Here is a 20,865-nt window from a genome sequence, read left to right as displayed (position 1 = left end):
TCCCTTCCCTTCCCTTCCCTTCCCTTCCCTTCTCTTCCCTTCCCTTCCCTTCCCTTCCCTTCCCTTCCTTTCCCTTCCCTTCCATTCCCTTCTCTTCCTTCAAAGAAAAAGAAGAGTTAAACTTGAAAGCCTGTAATGAACAAACCCTTCCCTTGTTCTTCTGTCGGGAAGATCATGATGGCATTTGGACTTTGGAATTATTTTCATACTTCTGCAGAGTCATTAAAAAGTAATTCTTCTTTAGCAGCAACCTCTTCAGTTGCCTCTAAAATTTCCCTGTGCATTTGCTCCCTACTTTGTAGTTAGTCTCTCAAAGACATATTTCTTTTCTGTTCTTTATCTTATGCATCACCTCAGTATTGGATGCATCTTTTAAAGCATCAAGGAAGGTGATTAACATTCACTACATTTTGTTCTCATCAGTCTTCAGAGAAATAAGGATATGAAGTATTTTGTATGGTATTTAAATACGACTTTGCTGCCTCTGTTAGAGAAAACACCCCCTCCTGAGATCAGAGAACATTTTAGTTCAAATTGTTTGAAACATCATGTCTTGCTAAATGAGTTTTACTGCTGTAAAGCTCTTGGTGACTGTAGATGATCTTTTAGTTCCTGGGATATGGACCTTGATTTAATGGGGAGCCAGAATGAAGAACTTAGGAGTTTTCACTGGAAGGAAGTGTTACTGATTTATTGCAGCTTTCTCTAGTAATTGTTCTTTAAACAAACAGAAAGATAGCAACAGAAAACTCTGCAGAAAACCCTACCCTGTTGCTGTGGGATACATAGGATTCATGGTGAGAGCATGTGATTATGAAATGTTCCGCCCAGAAACCTTTATATCTTCATAACAGCAAAAAATGCCCAATAACTTTGGTTGCAACATTTTTCATTCCATACTTCTAAAATTTATTTGCACACAAACTCTTCTCATGAGCTACATATTGAGATATCTGCCTAAATACCGAAGTGGAAACAGTTCCATTTACTCTTACTGCTGATTTTTTTTTTTTTCCCCCAGAAATTACTTTGATATATAATCCCAGTAGGAAAACTTCAAAACAAAACAAAACAAAGCTAGATAAATAAATAAAAAGCTAGAAAAAATAAATAAAAATCTTGGCCAAAGTTTGTTAACAGCTGTGGAAATGCAACTCTTTCAGAGAGCCTTATTTCAGTGTTGCATTCTTGCAGAAGTGAAAACTTCTCCAGCTAAGCGACCACAGTGGCAGTGGTTGGACTTCGCCTATTTATTTGTGTTAATCTAAACCTAATACAGATAAAGAGCCAGAGGAACAGCTGAGCTTTCAACTATTCTTCACCAACTTCGTTAATCTAAATTATTGCAACTATGGACAATATATGCACAGAACAAAGCATAGGGAGGTGAGGAATCTCAAATCATTTAGTATTCTGAATTAAACAAAAGACTTAAAGGTATACTGAAAGATTAATGAGCAGTCCATACAAAGCAGGACAGGCAAGCTTGATATAAGTATTCCTTAATGAATAATCAGTGAGTTCTTGTACCTAACTTTCATACTGGCCTCATTTCCCATTCTCCTTCCTCTGTCGAAATATAAACCTCCTATTTCACTTGTATGAGAAGTTAGGTTGAGATATTTCACACTGCAATCTGACATGCAGGGTTTTTCCAATTTAGCTGTTTAGTAATATCCACTCCACAGGAATGCTCTGCTTCCTCAGACACCTTGCCTTTTGGTGTCCTTTTCATCCTGCAGCAGTGGGTCAAGGAAAGCAGAAATGCTCAAGGGTAGGATGTTATGTTTAAATTCCTGAACAAGTAGGAAGCAAAGAACAGGACAGGAACAACAATTTTCATGTGAAGCCTTTGAGTGTAGTGTGGCTGTCAAATGTGTAAGTACTCACCTTGAGATAATTGATGCCTTTAGTTTAATTGAAGATTTTTAGTGGAGGCAGTCAGTTTGACCAAAATTACTTGTCTATAGAGTGGACTATAGAAGTGAAGTGAAATTTCAGACATTTTTCCTCACTATCTAATAATTTTGAACTGTAGTTATGAAACAAAACATACAAAACATACATACAATACATACATACTTTTCATTCTTGCTTAATTGAACCCTGGAGGCATTAGATATATGAAATAGAAGGGATGCTCTGGAAGTAATGCCTCCCAATTGATTCTGATGGCCCACGATATCAGAGGTGGATATTACTGGCATGACAGTTGAGGCTGAACCCTTCCACCAATATTCCACTACATTTTGTTGCTTTGTGACAGATAGCAGCAGAGGGGCAGTCTAGGTCTGTTATGTCTGCTAAGTCTGATACAGAAGTGCATTTAATACAAAGCTGTGTCACCAAACTCCTCCTTGTGGAAAAAATGGCACCCACTGACATTCAACACTTGCTGAATACTTATGGACACCAAACAGTGGACACGAGTTCAGTGAGTTAGTGTTTCAGCAGTGGTGACAGCAATGTGAAAGATAAGCCATGTTCTGAATGACCATGCACAGCTCTGACACGACAGCTCATCTGCAAGAATGAGCTAATGGTGGTGATTATGTTGAAAAATAGTGTTTTTAGCTGAGAATTTGCTCAGTTGATTACTGTTACTGTGCTCTTTGTAGTTGTTGTAGTTTCCATGGAAGTAAGTAGCAGAAACTACTTTCAAAGCAACTTACGTACATCATAGATACAAAATAGGTTTTTTCTTCTCCACTCAATATTCTCATGTTTCTCCTTTTATGACATGAAATTTGAGTATTTTCATTTGGTTTGGAATTGATGTCCAGCAATAAATTATTTCTTCAATTCCGTCTCTGTCTTTATAAATAGATAGATAGATAGATAGATAGATAGACAAAACAACCTGTGCAGTTTTCTAATCAATGAGGAGCTGTCTGTAAAGCTCAGTGTTTTGCTTTGCATACACCCACTTGTCAGCTCAATGCTAAGTGCCAGAGTGAGACTGACTGGAAGCAGAGAGAAGTGATGGTACAGTAGCTCAAGAATAGTTGAAGCAGAAGAGATTACAGGGATTTGGGAGCTTAGGCAAATATTTACCAGTAAATCCTTAGCTTAATTTTGATAGACTTCTACATTTAAACGCAGTCTTTTCCCCTGCAGAATTACAGATATTTTTTACAAGTGGAGCTGTCTACAATGTTTCAAGTAAGACTGAGAAAAGATGACAACATTCAGATAACACAGGTTTAATAACCAACCTTACAGGAGAGGCTTGGGATTTTTTTCCCCTATTTTTCTGGCTTGCAAACTTGATCCAAGACTTGGACAAACATGAATTCTTTCCAGTTCCCATCCTCCGATCTGAAAACTAAATTAAACTCTGATTCTTATACTTCTCAATGAAAGATAAAAACATTGTGATCCTGAAAAAAAAGGGAAAAGGAAAAAAAAAAAAAAGAAAAACCAAAAACAAGAGGAAGGTAATAATTGAAATTTCCAATTCTTATCCAAATTATTTTCAAAAACAGGGAGATCCTATTGTAAACAACTTGTATCATCTCCTGTAGTTCTGAGATCAGATACAATAGTCATACATCAAAATATTTCAGATGTATTTTTGTGTGTAAAGAAAGCGTATGTACAGACAATGCTACTTTTCACCATCAGGATTAATTGTCATTGTAAGGGTCGTTGGACTTCTGTAGCAAATGAAATAAAAAAAAAAAAGAAGCATGTTTGCAAATGTCTACATTTATTATAAGCTCACATAACAGCACCATATATGGATGCTGCAATATGAATTGATAACGTCAATTGTTTTTTGAAGACACAACTACAAGTTCAGTAAATTTAGCAGCTCTAGGAAGCCAGCAAAGATTGCTCAAACTCTTCTACTGACCTAAATGGGAAGAAATATTTTCTGTCAGTGAGCTCAATAGGGATACAGAGTCCACATGATGTTATGCAGTCAGTAGAAACAGCAATGGGTAATGGTGCTGAGAATGCTGAAAGTAATTCCTACTAGCCCTCTATGGATATGCTAGACTCAGTTTTTCCTTACTTTTGGTATTTTTCACTTTTTGTTCAAACTGGACTAGAAGCTGCCTAGTACTGTACAGGGCACATGCTCATAGGGAGGATATCCCTGTTTGGACTCAGTAATTCGCTAAACTTCTACTCATCTGGGAGCCTGTGTTCAGTGCATTTGGCCTTCTATGCAAAATATCCTCGTGGCTGTTTTTCATGCAGGGACAAATTGTGTAAGGATGTTTCATCCACATCACCTCTGGAATGATGAGAAGTGGTTAGAGTGACCACCAAGTAAATGATCTGACTGGGGTTGAATGAGAATTATGTCTAGATTTACAAGAGTGAATGATTGAAAACAAATTGTTGTACTAAGAGGCTGCTTGCACACAAGGTTTTCTTACTGACAATTGTGCTATAATTTCCCTGGGAAGGTCCATATTGGGAAAAGTCAGAGGTAATTCCCTCCTGAGGGGGAACAGAGGGCCTGATATGCTGACTGGACCAAATCCACAGGAATGTCTGCTGACTCTCTGGAGCCTAGGTCAGGGACATTACTAGAAAGCTCCCTGGTCTGGTACGACCTGATTATTCTCCACTTGTGGTAGTTCAGGTTGGCAATAATGAAGTTGTGAGGAGAAGCCCCAGGGCTATCAAAAAGGTCTGAAGAACACTGGAGTGGTAAATTGAAGGAGAAAGAACACAGGTGGTGCTTTCCTCAACCCTCTTCAGTAGCAGGGAAATGTATTGAAACAAACAGGAAAACTCACCTGATCAACACATGGCTAAGAGGCTGATGTCATCAGAGATTTTTTGTTTTTCTAATCATGTGGTGGTTTATTCAACACCAGGCCTGCTGGCAAAGGATGGGGTCCAACTGTCTCAAAAGGGAAAAGGATTCTAGGCTAGGAGTTGTTTGGGCTCACTGACAGGGCTTTTAATTACATTTGAAAGGGAAAGTGGATAAAACAAGGCTTGCTAGATATTAGTCTGGAAAAACAATGACAAGGTTTGTGAGACCAATAGCCCAGCTGAAATGCACCTATACAAATGCATGTAAAGCATGGGCAACAAACAAGCAGAGCTGGAACGCATTGTGCAGCAGAAAAACTATGACTCAGTTGTCATCACTGAAACATTTTGGGAGCTCTCATGACTGGAGTACTGCAATGGAAGGCTAAAGGCAGTTCAGAGGAGTTAGGCAAGGAAGGAAGATTGGTAGAGTGATTCTCTATGTTAGAGGACATCTCAATGTTGGGAATGCTGAGAATTATGAAAAAATAAAAACCAGAGGGACGGCCGAAATGGCTGATACTCTAGAGGGAGTATGCTATAGACCACCCAACCAGGATGAAAGACAGATTATGCATTCCATGAACAGCTCCGAAAGTCACGCGATTCTTGCAGGCAACCATATATATGCTGGAAATAGAATTCAGTAGAAGAAGCAGCCTAGGTTCCTGTAGCATGTAGAAGATAGCTTCCTAATACAGCTGGTAAGAGAACTTACCAGGGAAGCACCCCTCTAGACCAGCTGTTTTCAAACAGAGAAGGACTGGAGGGAGACGTGGTGGTCAGAAGCTATGTTGGGCAAAGCAACCAAAAAGTGTTTGAGTTCTCTATTCCTGGTGAAGTGAGGAGGAGTGGGCCAGCAAAGATGCTACCTTGGACTGATTGGTTTAGAAAAAAAATACGGGAGAAATTAATAGCAGTCAAATGCAAATGGAAGTGACAGCGGAAGTGCTTAATAGCAGAAGTGACAAGAGATGACTTACTACATCTGTTAAATACACAAAAAAACTGTTAATTACAGAGTATGTTAGACTGAAAAATATTTCTGGATCTCAGCTGTTCAAACACTGTCACAGCAGGGCTGCTTAGATCAGTTTGCTCAGGACCTCCAGATAAGTTCTGCATATTCAAGATTGAAATTTCATTCTTTCTCTTGGTAGAGTCTAAGTACAGTAGCAGCACAGATGAAAGACATCAGATTTTTATTCTTTCTTTTATTGCAACCCATTGAAAGGTCAAAGTTTCACGGAAAAATAGAAACTTACAAATTGTGTGAATAGTTTTAATGCAGTCATAGAAAGTCATGAAAAGAAAATGACTAAGATTCGGTACTATATCTGCAATATAATTCATTGGCTTTATTCTGAAAATATTTGTTGCCATTTTTGAGTAAATAGAAAGCCCAGCATTACACATGTTCACATGTATTTACCATATTTAAAGCAAAAACTTTATTATATATTTTTTAAAAGAAATTAGTTCATCCCCATTTTGAGAAGTCTAAGAAGAAAACATTCAACAGCTTCACCAGAATTACGGTGAGCTGATGTGTCTGGTAAAAAACTATGCCATGGAAATCAACTTACAGTTTTACAGAGTTATGCAGCTATACTAAATAAGCTCTCTAGGTTACACTACATCAGACGTTCTGGATTAGCAAAACATTTTGATAATAATGGCAATTCTTCAGCTGAAGCTTAAGCATTTCATACTTTGGATTAAAATGCTGTTACCCCTAAAAAACAAATATCCAGTGTTATACACATAAAAATATTCTTAACCAAACAGTAATACTCTAAAACTTAATGCAACTTCAAACTGAAACTGCAGTATCTATATTTTCACTATCCCCATGTCAAAATTAACTCCTCAGAATGCAATGTGACACACAGAAAATTAATCTTTTAATGTACTTACTCTTGGTGTTTTTTTATACACTGTATTACAAAGCAAGTGATCCTACCATACAATACCTATGAAAATAGACCTCATGTTCAGAATGTCTTCTAGAGGTAAGTATTCCTTGCATTGTAAGATCTGTTGTAAAATAAAAACCACACATGAATTGAGAAAAATCTTATTGTATTCTAACCATTTACTCGAATTGCCCAGTTCACCAACATAGCATTGTAGTCAGAAGAGACGAGTCCACTTACAAAAAAAAAAAAGAAACATTTTTTTTTTTTCAATCAGATATTTAAACACTGTCTTTTAATTTACATCTGATTGTTGGTGTATTCACTTCCTGCTTGACTGGTTATGAAGTGGGAACTGGTTATCAGTATGAGTTCAACCACTGTTAGCTCACTTCCTGCAAAACCTGCAGTGTGAAAAGATTTTAAAATCTGTGGAAGATCTCCTAAAAGACTATTTTAAACAAACAAAATAAAGAAGATACAATTTCTGTGAAGTGATAAAGGTTGAGAGAATTAAAGTTATTCAGCCTGCAGAAGTGAATGTCTGGGGAGACATTACAGCTGCCTTGCAGTACTTAAAGGGGACTGATGGGAAAGATGGGAAGGGACTCTTTATCAGGTACTCTTTATATCAAGGACAAAAGTAATGATAGGACAGAGGAGAATGATTTTAAAATGAAAGAGAACAGATTTATATTAGACATTACGAAGAAATTCTTTTCTTAGCAGGGTGATGAGACACTGGGACAGGTTAACGAGAAGCTGTGGGTGTTCAAGGCCACATTAGAAGGTGTTTGAGCAACCTATTTGTGGAAGGGGGATTGGAACGAGATGATCTTTAAGGTCCCTTCCAACCCAAACAATTCTAGGCTCAATGATTATATGATTGTCCATTAGATGCATATTTAGTCATTTACTAATGACTTGCATAATTCCGGAAAAGTCTGTAAGACAATCTCAGCTCTTCGTAGATTTTCTTATACACTGTGCATCTTAAAACTCCTAGGGTAGCTTTAGTAAATAATAAGCATGGAGTGTAGCTCCCAGTTTCAGCACAGGCCTCTGCTGATCGGCTATACTGGTGCTAGCACTGAGTTACCATCTACAAATCAAAGGAAACACACATAACCAAGGCAAGGTAGAGTAAACACACACAAAAAAAAACCAAGCTTTGTATCTTTTATAACTCAATCTATCCATAGAACTAGTAGGAATCCACTTCAGGAAATCTGTCAAACAAAGAAATACAATGCATTTCTAAAATTTTGTCTCAATACCATTACTTAGTTGTACAGTACGTCAAAGTCAGTATACAGCTTTTTCCATTTTACTGTAACCTCTGTAAACTCACAATTATATTGCATTCATTGTATATATCACAATGTTGTGAACCTCTGCAGTCCCCGTTAGATCTACTGAAAGCAGCAGAGTGGAAGTGTCATGTTGGTGCATGACATTAAGAGGCAGTAGACATGTTGGGAGTCCAGCCCATTTGATAAGCTCGTTCCAATGTCCGCTTGCAATCCTGTAGAACAGTACTGAAGGTTATATGTGGATACTGCTGCACCAGCTGCTCCACTGTGGCTTCATTCACCTGCAATTGAAGAAAAGAATCCAAGATGTGCAAAAAGTGAACAAAAAGGGCAATGGTATGCAAGCTAAATAAATAATCAAACTGGACTCCTAGAAGGACTTGCAGGATTGGGCTGTCTACTAATACAGTAGGCTTCATTTATTAAAAACATTCAGAATTTGATGCTCTTTTAGACAAAAACAACAACAACAACACAACAAGCCTACATAAAGAACAGCTCAACTCCACCTTAAAGGGAGAATTTTGAAACAGAAGCATGCTACTTCAATGTTACTCAAGCAGACACAGGTTTGAAATTTTTCTTGGCTTTGGAAAATGGAAATTGATTCCATTTTTCAATTAATTTATAGTATATTTTTGATACTTTTACATATGCTGCGCAGGAAGTCCATGATTACCCTGAAATTAAATTCCACTGTATGGTGGCTTTCAACATGACTGCAATGATAATTAAGAGTTAATAACAAGAAGAAAAGAATGTAAGCTGTTTTATATTGTAGGTATATAAATTGGTAATACGGGTTAACTTTTCCAAAGGTTCAAATTCCTGCTTGTCTTCATGTACCTCCCAGGTAGAAGTGTTTATTTTAATCTTTTGGTGTGAGGCTATCAATGAACAAAGGCTTTTGTGGGCAGAAATGAGGGGATCGATAATTAAAATATACTAGCTTGTAAGGTCAGGGATGTCTCTTTTAAATCTTAAACATCAAAGATAGCACTTTTTCTCTTGATTAGACAGGGCAATCAGACAAGCCAAGCTAAATCTAACACCTTTACAATTGCAGCTCTGTGAAGGGATTAATTTGTCAATTATTTTTAAGCTGATTGCAGTTCATATCACAAAAGTAGACAGCTTCCTTCAGCGTTTAGATAAATGAAAGATTAACTGAAGAACCATAACTTTTGTGCAGTTCTCTTTAAAATCCTTGCTAAAATTCTCGGACATTTAAAGATATGTCAGTGCTATATTTAAGTACTGAATTGCCAAGATCAGTAGTATGTACAACAGGTATCGTGACTTGCTTGCTCCCCACAGTGTCCCACAAAAGTAAAAAAAAGTAAAAAAAAAAAAAAACAAAAAACAAAAAAAACAAACCCACAAAAAAAAAGCCAACAAAAAGCTCCTAAAATATTTACTACCCTTACAAAGGTCCATCTTGGGAATAATATTTTAAAGCACAGTGACCACAATATCTAATAATATTTTTGTCCTTAAAAGATAACAAGGAGTGCATCCTGCTGAGCAGTGATTGCTCACAATGACAGGGATAAATGAAAGGTTTAATATCCAGTTCTTCTACTTTCATAATAGAAACACTCAATCTTCATTGGAAGTTTAATCTAGCTAAAACTGACTTGGATAGAAAACTGGTTTAACTTCCTTCATAGTACACACTGTATCTTTTGGCAAATTACTACATTACAGTAACCTCTTCCAGTGCTGATAAACAAGAAGTGACTTTTAATAAATCAAAATGAAATCAGACATAGCACAAGTCCTCCAAAATATTTGATATTTATAGCTGAATATATACATACTTTCAAACTGTCAGCAGCACTTCTCACAAATATTGCTTGGAAGGGAAGAATACCCTAAGCTGTATTTGCTACTTTTTGCCTATTCAAAAATAGTCAAAAGCCTCTTTTCTTTACATTTGTGGTGCACAGTCATGGCAAAACCTCTAACATTACAAGTAACTCCTCTTTGTGGTAAACCAGCCAGAATGAAGATGCTCTTGCTCCTTCCTCCTGGGAAACTTAGAAAACAAATACCATAAACCTATTCAATGTTTTTAAATATTAACAGCAAATAGAGGCTATTATTCTTTGACACATACCTGTTAGATGTTATTTGTTAGTACAGCATGGATATTACTGTTTGAGAGAGTGAGTTAGTGCAATATTAAAAGCGGATTTTCTGTTACAGGAAACAAACAAGGCAAATTTGTTACAAAGAGGATGTTCAAATACAGGACAAGAGGCAGTGACCAGAGAAAGCCATCCATCCTCCATATTCTGGGATTTCTGGCTGGATTGAACACATTTACAGAAGCAAAACCCTAGCTAGATGTAAAGTAATGTATTTACTGCAAGGCTAACTTAAGTGAAATAGCATGGCCCGGGATAATCAGGAAGACAGATGATGTTACAATGGTATCTTTTGGTCTTAAAATCTATGAAGAAATCTATGGTAAACCATTTAGCACTAGCTTTTGGTCATTTTATTTTTTAAAATAAGTTACTGCAGTATAAATAATACATAATACAATTATTACTAATTACTACTTTTGATATCGAGTGACACAGTAAAACATAAGCATGAGAGAACAGGCAAAACCACTGCAGAAGTGACTTCATGACAAAGTCAGATATTTTATGACCCAAACCTGAACAGTTGGGTTTCCCTATTTTTGTTACAGTGTCATAAGAACATTTAAAATTGTTTGATCCCAGACAAAACTAACTAGTATCAAACCATACATTTGTCCTCTGTTTCAGCTTGGACAGAGTTAATTTTCTTCAAAGAGGATTGTTTGGCACCATGTTTTAGATTTTTGATGACAACAGTGTTGATCACACACGGATGTTTCAGTTGTCACAGAGCAGTGCTGCACAGAGCAAAGAATGTTTCAGCTTCTTGTGCTGTCTTGCCAGTGCAGGGTCTGGGGACACATAAGGAGCTGGGAGGAGACAGAAGGAATATTCCACATCATGTGGTATCATGCTCAGCAATAAAAGCTGAGGTGAAGGACAGGGAAGGGGGAAATGTGAAGTGACGCTGTTTGTCTTCCCAAGTAATATTACCATGATGAGTCCTGCTTGTGGGGAAGTGGCTGAACACCTGCCTGCTGATGGGAAGTAAGAAAATTAATGTCTTGTTTTGACTTGCTTGCAGCTTCGGCTTAACATAGCAAAATGTTCTTATCTCAACTCGTAAGTTCTTGCACTTGTACCTTTCTAGTTCTTTCCCCTTCCCATTCAGGGTAAGAAAGAGAGAGGCTGTGTGGTACTGAGATGCCTGCCAGGCTAAACCATAACAAAATCCTATGTATACACTTGAAAATATAACTGCCACAGAGGAAACTACCTGGAGTTTATGAAATTGACTCTCATGATAGAAGAAAAAGTTATCCTCCGAAACTTCATGATAAATAATTAAATATATGAAGGCTCCTGTGAAAGTAATGCCTCCTATTTTATTCTGCTGGCCCACAGCATCAGAGGTACAGCAGTAGAGGCTGAACCCTCCAAACAATATTCCGTTGTATAGTGTTGCTGTGTGACAGATGACAGCAGAGAGGCAGCCTAACAAAATGGCATCTGATATGGAACTGTGTCTTAAAGCAACGGTGTGTCTTCCTCCTTGTGGAAAAAATGACACCCACTGACATTCACTGACACTTGCCAAATGTTAATGGAGATCAAACAGTGGATGTGAGCACAGTGAGTTGGTGAGATGCTGTGTTTCAGCAATGGTGACAGCACAGCTGTCACGGCACAAGATGAAGAGCATCTTGAAAAGCTCACTCATAATTGGCAGATTATGACTGGGCAAGTATGTGAAGACGTGGATATGGGCTCAATGAATTGGAAACAGTGGTGGCAATGCTGGCATACTGCAGGTTTTGTAGCAGATGGATTCCATGAATGCTCGCACAGGAACAGAAAGAACATCATATGCATTTGTCAGGATCCTGACTAAGCTGAAGGCTCAAACATCCATAATCAGGGCAGAGAAGAAGGCGATCTTTCTCTTGCAACATAACAACATCAGCCTCACACAAGTTTGAAGACCATGGAGCACACTGACAGTCTTGTCTGGATTGTCCTACCACATCCACCAAAGGCACCTTCCCTGATTTGGCTGATGAAAGATGGACTATATAGGTGACATCCTCCCAGCAACAATGCCATCAGCTATGAAACAGTGGATTACCTTTGCTGGTGCAGATTTTTATGAGCAGAGCATGCAGACTGTTGTCATTGCTAGCAACAATGCATAGCTAATGGTGGTGACTATGTTCAAAAATAGTGTTTTGTAGTAGAGAATGTGCTCTATCAAATTGTGTTATTGTGCTTTTCGTATCCATTGTTGTTTCCACAGAAATAAATATGAAGCACTACTTTTGGAGTGACCTATGTATGTAACTTTTAGCTAAATTTGAATAGTTTTAACACAAAGAAAATAACTGCATACAGTGAAAAAATACTGGACAAGATGTATTCAATGTAAGATTATACAACAGAAGAGTAAAAAAAAAAAAAGTTCCCACTTGGCAGTGGGATAGTCTGCATGGAACCCAGACTGAGAAACAAAGGATGACCTTTAAACCACAACTGATTCCCTACCAGAATATTTTTAAATCCTGAATATCTGGTTAAAATCTAAAATAGTGTAAAATTTTTAGTATCTTAGCAATACTAACATACTCTATATAAAATTGAGGAAAATATGAGAAGTCAAGAAAATTTTGTTCCCTGTTAACGAATAAGATAGATAAATAACATCTGAGTCAACTCTGTTGGTATTTTTCTCCTAAGTTTCCCTAATAATAGGATTAAGATGCAAAGAAGTCTTATGTCTAACCATTAGAACAGAAGCTTCTGTCTTGCTGTTAAGAAGCAGTCTGGCTGGTGATAAAACAAAAGCACTGAATGCCATTCCCAAAATAAATTAATTACTTAAAGAGCAATTTTCCATTCTCAGTTTGAACAGTCTTGTTCACTGAATAAGAAATAAAGATCTTCACATCTTAATATCCCTTAAAATGTTATATTTTTCTTCCACTTAACTTTTATTAATCTTTATGTTTTGATTTGTCACAAGGGAGACTACTAACTAAAGATAAACTGGCTAGATTACCTAACGCATAATCACTCATTTGAATCCAAATAGCCTTTCAATTATGTTTTAATAAATAATGAAAGAATGCAGTCCTCACTATTAAGAGTCAAAGTAAAAAATGTGTGTGAATCTGGTCATCAAACAGAAGGAATAAAACAACAAAGCTTGGTTTAAAACTTATCTTTTCTGACATAAAAATTTATTCCAGACCATCATAAAAGCAAAGAAGATGAGTTACAGAACTGTCAGGACAAAGTGATATCATACCCTCCTAACTCAACTGGAGCGCTTACCTTGAAATAATGATTTTGAATTCTTTTTGCTTAAAGACATCTGAATGCATAACCCCTACCTCCCTGATGAGAACAATTGACTTTGTGACAAAAGTTTTATTTGGGGTGAGGCCTCCTGAATTTTTTTCTTCTGAAGATGGTGTAGATGTTCACAGAACACTTCTAATATAATCTGCACTGCCAAAAAAAAAAAAAAAAAGAACACTTCCTTATGTGACAATTAAGGATTATCTGGGAAAGAGAATTCTCTAGTCCATGTGAAGAAGATGAACATCCATAAGAGGATTGAGGGAGCGCTTCTTTGATGAATAATTTCATTCTCATTCTGCCAGGTATACATACAGTGTGTGTCAAATAATGATAAAAATGGGAAACCTGCCTTTGTAGCTCCTTCTGCTCTTCAAGTAAAATGATTGTCAAGCTGAAAGTTGGAAAAAAATTCTCTCCAGTCTGCAAATATTTTTTCCAGAAGAAAATAACGGGCACTTATGAGATGAGATTCCAGGTTACTGATTTTTTAGGTTTAGATTATATTGAAACTATAGTTTTCAATTGATAATCTACTCACAGAAAAAAATTTACTTAGATTTTTGCTCTAGCTGTCTAAGTTTATTAATCTGTGTATGCCAGTATTTACTGGTTAGCATACCATTGATATCTGCTATGGATCACCATGAAAAACTATTTCTATAAAATCCTTCCTGAGTTGTCACATGAAAATTCAAATTGCAAACATGAATAGTAACTAGAAAATTTTCAGGTTTTGCCCTGTCACTCCAGAGAACTGCAGTGATAATTTCTATATTTTTTTTTCTTTAATTTCTAGATCACAAAATAAAGAATTTCTAAAAAATTCAAATTCTCCCAAAGATAATTGTTTAGGCTTAAGGACTACTTTTCTTTACCTTTTGCTTTCATTATGTTCCCGGGACAGATCCTATTAAATTCAAGGGAGTCAAGTTTTCCTAATCTTATTAAGATAAATTAGGGATTACAGTTGAAACTATTACTTGAAGCAGACATTTCTTTTTAATGAGACTGATAGCTTCATTAATAAATGAGTAAGATAAGTAAGAATTTTCCTACACAAGACTTCCCTGCTTACTTTTAGCTAATTTGCTAAAAGTTGGTGTCATGTCCAATAGATTTCTTGGACTGGAATACTAAATGGCAAATACAAGGGCTTTAAAAGCTTTTGGTTTTGATTCACAGAACTCCTTTAATACAGTGCTGAAGAGAGTTATAGGACTATCTGAATCCCAAAAACCCCTCCTGTAGTTTTATCAAGGGCAGTCTTGGAATGCACTTCTGATTCTAAGCTACTAAAACCCCCAAAAATGTTTGTTTTATGTCAGTCAGAACAATACCAAAAAATAAGAGTAGAACCATCACCCAAACTGAAAGTTTTACGCTGCTCTTCACCATGAAGAAGTATTCACCACTAATCTGTAAGTTCTCCGATGTAAGGAAAATATGCAGGGTAACACCCAATTCAATTTGTAGTTCAAAAGAAAAATATCTGCACTCCAAGTTAGTAAGTGAAATCAAGGAAGAGCCACATAATTTGATAAGAATTAAACAAAGCAATCAAACTAACAAAAAAATTGGGATCAAATTAAAAAAAAAACACCTCAAAACCCAATATAAATCCTGCACCCCTCCCCCCCAAAAAAAACAACAACAAAAAAACCCAAAACAAAACAAAAAAGGAAAACAACAACAAACAAACAAACAAGCAAACCAAAAAAAGCAACAAAAGCAACCTGCAGAAATGTGCTAGTGCAAAGATGCAGCACTAGGACTTCTAAGGAAAACTCGCCTGTGCTCCTCCATGGTTTGCTTTTCGTAACATCCCAGAGTTGTGGCCTGCTGCAATAACTGCTGCACAGTATGGAATGTAGTTCGTTCACAACATCACAGACACTCTCCTTTTAGGGACAATGCAGGTGTTTTCAGTTATGTAACCTTCCTCTTGTTCAGAAGGGTTTTATTATGAAGTTATTGAAACTGCAGCATTAGTGATATGCAATTCTGCCTCAGTATATGTAGGATATATTACACAAAAGCCCAGTTTGCATGTAGTGGACAAAAAATAAGTAGCCATTGTGTGCATCCACAATTAAAAATTTTGGAAGCATTTTAAGTTCCCATTTTTTCTAATGTTTTAAATAACAAAATCCAAAATATTCACACCTGCAGCTACTAAAACCCATGTGTTTTCATATATGCATTTTCTCTTCTCTGAGCAATAGTTTGCTTTCTAAGTCACTGTCCTATAAAAAGTGTACTTAATAACAAATGTTTGATTTTTTTTCTGCTAATAGTTGAATGAATTATATTCTCAGGTGGCCCAATTATAACTGTTGCCTGTAGCCATAACAAAATTAAAGATTTCTGGAAACATTTTGTGTGAAGTGCACTTGATCATTGAAGGCAGGCATATTCCACAGAGTTTCAATGACTGCCCTCATGCCCAGGGGCAGACCCTTCGTTTAGGACTTCAATAAAATTACAGCACTACTGACATTAGCACAACAGTCTATAGTCCAAGTAAAGACCCCTGCAATTTCAGCAACAACAATAAGATTTTGACTTAATGTTTGACTTAATGGATGCAGCTGTTAATAGGAAAAAAAGCAAAAAAAAAAAAAAAAAAAAAAAAGGCACACAGAAGCACATATAACCATAGTGGTTGCAGACTTACATATAAATATCTTATTCTGTGATTCTAAAAAGATAGTGAAACTGACAAGCATAGATTTTTTTCTCCAAATTACTGATGTGCTATTATTTTCATGATATTCAGCAATTCGATTATGTTGAATCTCAGCAATTTATTTTCCACTTCTCTTTGGAAAGGGGAGGAAGTTGGTAAGTAGAAATACCTGTAATTGTTTCTGTAGTATGAAATGAAATAAATGGAATACACAAACTGCCTAATATTTGATAGTAGCACTTCTGGAAAGATTTCAGAAAATCTAGTAAGGCCGCTTTTTAAATATACCCCTCCTTTTAGTTCTTTGCTTACATATTGACAGAAAGACAGTGTCCTTGAGGGATGAGATTCCTTGTTGTTTTGTTTACACAGGTGCCTCAAAAATGGAGTTGCTGCAGTCCCTTCACAGTTGCTACAGTCACAGAGAGGAAAGCGTTACTGCAAGTGCACAACATAATTCATTTCAGGCCCCTGTGAGTTTGCATGGTTTTCTAGAAGAGTCAGTCTCTGGGCTTGCTGTGCTAATCATTACTGCCACTGCGTTATTGAATATTAAAGTTAAGTGATAAAGATTTTCAGTCTCAATTCCCCTTGCTTACTATGAGGACTTACTTCTCTATTATTTCAGAGAAACCATTGTAAAAGAGCAGTTCAGTTTGGCTGGTTGGTTGGTTTGCTAACTTTGTTCACTGTAATCAGATGAACTTCTAGACTCTACCTACACAACTGTGAAAGGTAAAAATATTACTAACACTACAATTTTTTCAAATTTATGATGAAACTCCATGCACTGCTTTGTTCTTACTTATAAAAACTGCAGTAAATAAAGAGACATATACAATGATATTACAGTGTTTATTTGTATAGTGATAAATATTCTTTCAAATTACTTTCTGCCTCCTGAATTAAAAGCACCGAATATTTTCCTTCTTATTCTGCTACGCTAAAAACCTAATTTGGGTACCTTTTAGTTTAGTACTTGTCGAAATGGGAACCTGTAAAAATAACATAGAAATAATTCTCAAAATTTGCCAGCTGGCAAAAATGATTTTAAGTTTCTGAGGACAACAACGCTGCTTTAAAATTTCTTTCTTTTTTAATATCATAAAAATGCTGACCACTTCACTTTGCGTTTTCCTTAGTGGCTGTTTGTACCCTGATTTCAAACCACTGACATGTAGTTGAGTGCCCATCTTTTTGTTGCAGTGTAGCATGTTTAGGGGTTGTTTTTCACAGTAAGAGTGACTCATTAACTCAAGAAGATTCCATATGCAGCCACTGCCGCAGATACGTTGCGGAACTAATAGCTGGTAGATAAAAATATTTTGGTAAAACAGGAGTTAAATCAGGAGTATAAAAGCATTCAATTTGAATAAACAAATCCTTTTCTATATTTTTAGCAGATGCCTTCATTCATACATGCAATGGGTCCATTATTCCAGCTATAGGAATAACTATAGGAAAAAAATTACGTTATTCTGTTTTTTAAAATTGTTATGCTGAAGACCAAAGAGAAATAAATGCTATTTTTCCCTATCTGTGCATTAGCAAGGATAACTAGTTTCCTTGTAATGAGATTCACAGATTTTATGAATCTAAATTATTCATTGCTTGTAAAGAGATGTTTCATTGGCAGCTTCTATACAATACATATAAAATTAAAAAAAAAAGAAAAAAAAGAAAAAAAAGGAGTATCCTTTTTAATATGCAGCAAAGCCCTCTCAACAAGAGAAAAATAAGTGCTACAGAAATGTTTTCAAAGGGTTTGGGATTGGATATTTTCAGTCCTCTTCAAAATCACAAAACCGCAATTTCAAATATCCAAATTAACCCCTTAAAAAAGAAAAAATGGTAGCAATTTTTCTAGGTTTTTGATCAGGGTAACAATTGTTATCATTTTCTGAAGATGAGAGGCAGATTGCTGTACTAATTATATTAAAACAAGCCCTGGCCAAATTTTGCTTTTCCACTTGTGATCAAGAACAGTCCAGATCAAAACATCAAAACATATTTGAAATTTAAAGATTCATCTAGTGTCTCATCTCCATATTTTTACTTCCTTTGCTTCAGCTTCAAATTTAAATTAAAAGTTAGTGAATTAATGGTAAAAATGTTTTGAGACATGCTTAATAATACATATATATTAAACAGAAGATTCTTTTTGCCTTTAGAGGTTTTTTTTTTTTTTTTTTTTTTTTTTCCCCCACAATGTGGCACTTACACATATATAACAACAACTGCATCCCAGTAAGTACAATGATTTGCAGTTTGTGCAAGATATATACATTTAAAAATGTTTCTAAAACAGGCCTTACTGCAGAACAAATCAATTAATAATTTTCTTTTAAATCTACCAATTTTCTAAAAATCTTGTTTAAGATACAAATGATTTTTTAACTGACTATTTCTATGTTTAGGGGTAATCTATCTTCCTTGTGGTAATATAAAAGTTTGGGGTTTTTTTTGTCAGCTGTACTGACCATCGATTTCAGTGCTCAGTAGAAGTATAATAGGAAATACATGCTACAATTGATCTGAGAAAGTCATCTGGAATAAACTGCAGACTCTCAGATGTATTTTCATTAGAAGTAATCTGAATTTAAAAAAAAAAAAAAAAAAAAAAAAGGAAAAAAGGCCCATGATGATTTATTAACTGACACAGAGTATGCATTCACAGCCGACTTTGTCAGACTCGCTTCATTTTGTTCACACATAGCTGTGAATGTTGAATTTTGCAGGCCTTTGTTTTTCAACATCATCTTTCTGCATATTTTCTCAAGAAATGTCTCCTGCATTTAAATGGTAGCATGGTTGATAACCATTGCAAATAGCACCACAGCTATTTGCTGTAAAAGTATCTTGAAATATGAAATTCTGTGTGAGAAAAGTTGAAAACAACATGGGAAGATAATTCTGACACATTATTCAACTAGCCAAGCTATCAGCCAGAAAAGCATGTCAAGTTTTTAGCCATGATTTCCTAGGTGATATCCAGCCATTTTCCATAAAGGTGAAGAGTTCAAACTGCCATTATTTAGAACTGGTTAGGATTTTGTGAAAGCACAATAAAGAAGTGCTATGAAGACTTCTTTAAAATGAATTCTAGCAATAAATAGCATTGAGAACATTGCTCTCTCTCTCTGATTTACTTTAGAAACATAAAATATGTGATATTTAGAAATAATAAGTAACTAGGGGTAGGAATGTAAAAAATTGCATTCAGGAAAAGAAAGTTGAAACATCTGGATTTCAATCTGCGATTCTGATGTGGGCTTCAGTTTATGCCTAGAGGATGCATGTAAGGCTCTTAGGAGTCCTGATGTCTGTGTTTGTAAAAGAAAAGAAAGTGTCCTGAAATTGCCTACATGAATCCAGATATGTAAAGTATCCCCTTTGCTGCATGAGAAACCAGTCTGAGGACTCAAAAAAAATCACCATTATTTACCAGACGTATTTACAAAGGACTTTGATGTATACTCTTTCATAAGCTGTGATAAAAATAGAGATACAATTAACATTTGGCTTGATGGACAGCCATGTTACCAGCTGTGGGAGGTTGGGCAGAAGTGAACTAAATACTGCCTTGGACTTGGAATCAGCACTCTGCCTCTTCTAGAACACAGGGAGATGAGGAACCTGGTGAGGAACCCGCTTGATCCAGATGAAAGGCAGAGGCTGAGCGTTCCTGTGCCCACACCTACAGCTGTCCTCCATGCAGGACACTGGGAGCTGCAACTCTCGTGTGGCCCAGGCAGCAGTACAGGAGGAGGCAGCCAGTGATTGGGGGTGGTTTGCTGTGCACAGGCCCTATGGAACGCCACAGAAATGCCATGGCCTCTGCATCTCTTGCAATTACAAAACCCTAAAATGGCCTACCTAAGCTGCTAACAACTACTGATCTAATCTTTTACTGCTTTCAAAATAAATGGAGAATCAGAACCATGACATTCATTTTTTGTGATGCACATAACCTGTGCTGCTGCGTGTGCTGCTAGGTGCCTGTACACACACATGGATATGGAGAACATACAGTGATGCATTTGCACACAGTTCTTGCTGAAAACAGCTTCAGGACAGTGTTGTGTTCTACACTCTGACTGAGAAGCAGAGTATCTCCCAAAAGATGCATGTCTGTCAGGGGTGCTGTAAGCCAGCGTGCATCCATGAAAGTCACCAAATGGGAGGAAATGTCTCACTGGTTCTGAATCTGCTTGTGTGTGCTTGCTGGCAACTAGCAATGTGCACTGTCCGAAGAATAAGCACTTGCAAACATTTAGAGTCTACCTCATGATCTCTGAAAAACCTTTGGAGGTCTGGACAACAGGCTCTCAGAGTCCATCTATTGTTAATAGTCTAAGGGACTGACCTCACTCTGCCTGAGCAGTACACTGCAGGCTCTGCAGAGATCAAGCTAGCTCTACCAAAGCTGGCCGTGGAAATACAAGCAGTAGGTTGCACATATACGACAGGATCTCTTGAGTTCTAGTTTCCTGGATGAGATGTTTGGCTTTGGCAACTAGGCTGCTATCAGGATACAGGCCCAAGCATTCAGGCTGCCTTGCAACCTCTCTAGCAGTATCAGAGCATTCAGAGCTCTATGAAGGCTGCAGAAACCCTTGCTATGTAGTGCAGAGAGAACCAAATTTGACTCCATTGTGGAGGTGCTAGTGACAATTAGAATAGAAAGACATTTTCTCGGTAACCTTCCTCCTACTGATCTTACA

At 36.6% G+C, this 20,865-nt stretch overlaps 1 protein-coding gene across 1 annotated transcript in view; it reads right to left on the bottom strand.

The window, feature by feature from the left end:
- Window positions 1-6,012: 6,012 nt before the first annotated feature.
- The window catches only part of FBXL17 (F-box and leucine rich repeat protein 17), a 284,374-nt gene continuing 269,521 nt past the window's right edge, over window positions 6,013-20,865 (bottom strand). Inside the window, exon 9 of the mRNA XM_042864916.1 lies at window positions 6,013-8,286. Coding sequence (XP_042720850.1) covers window positions 8,149-8,286 — 138 coding nt within the window. The 3' untranslated portion in view covers window positions 6,013-8,148. The remainder of the gene's footprint in view (window positions 8,287-20,865) is intronic.

The sequence above is a fragment of the Lagopus leucura genome, unplaced genomic scaffold (assembly GCF_019238085.1).
Source record: "Lagopus leucura isolate 7727_CA_CO unplaced genomic scaffold, USGS_WTPT01 Super-Scaffold_774, whole genome shotgun sequence".
In the NCBI taxonomy this organism is placed as follows: Eukaryota; Metazoa; Chordata; class Aves; order Galliformes; family Phasianidae; genus Lagopus; species Lagopus leucura.
This window is presented reverse-complemented; position numbering and strand designations above follow the sequence as displayed.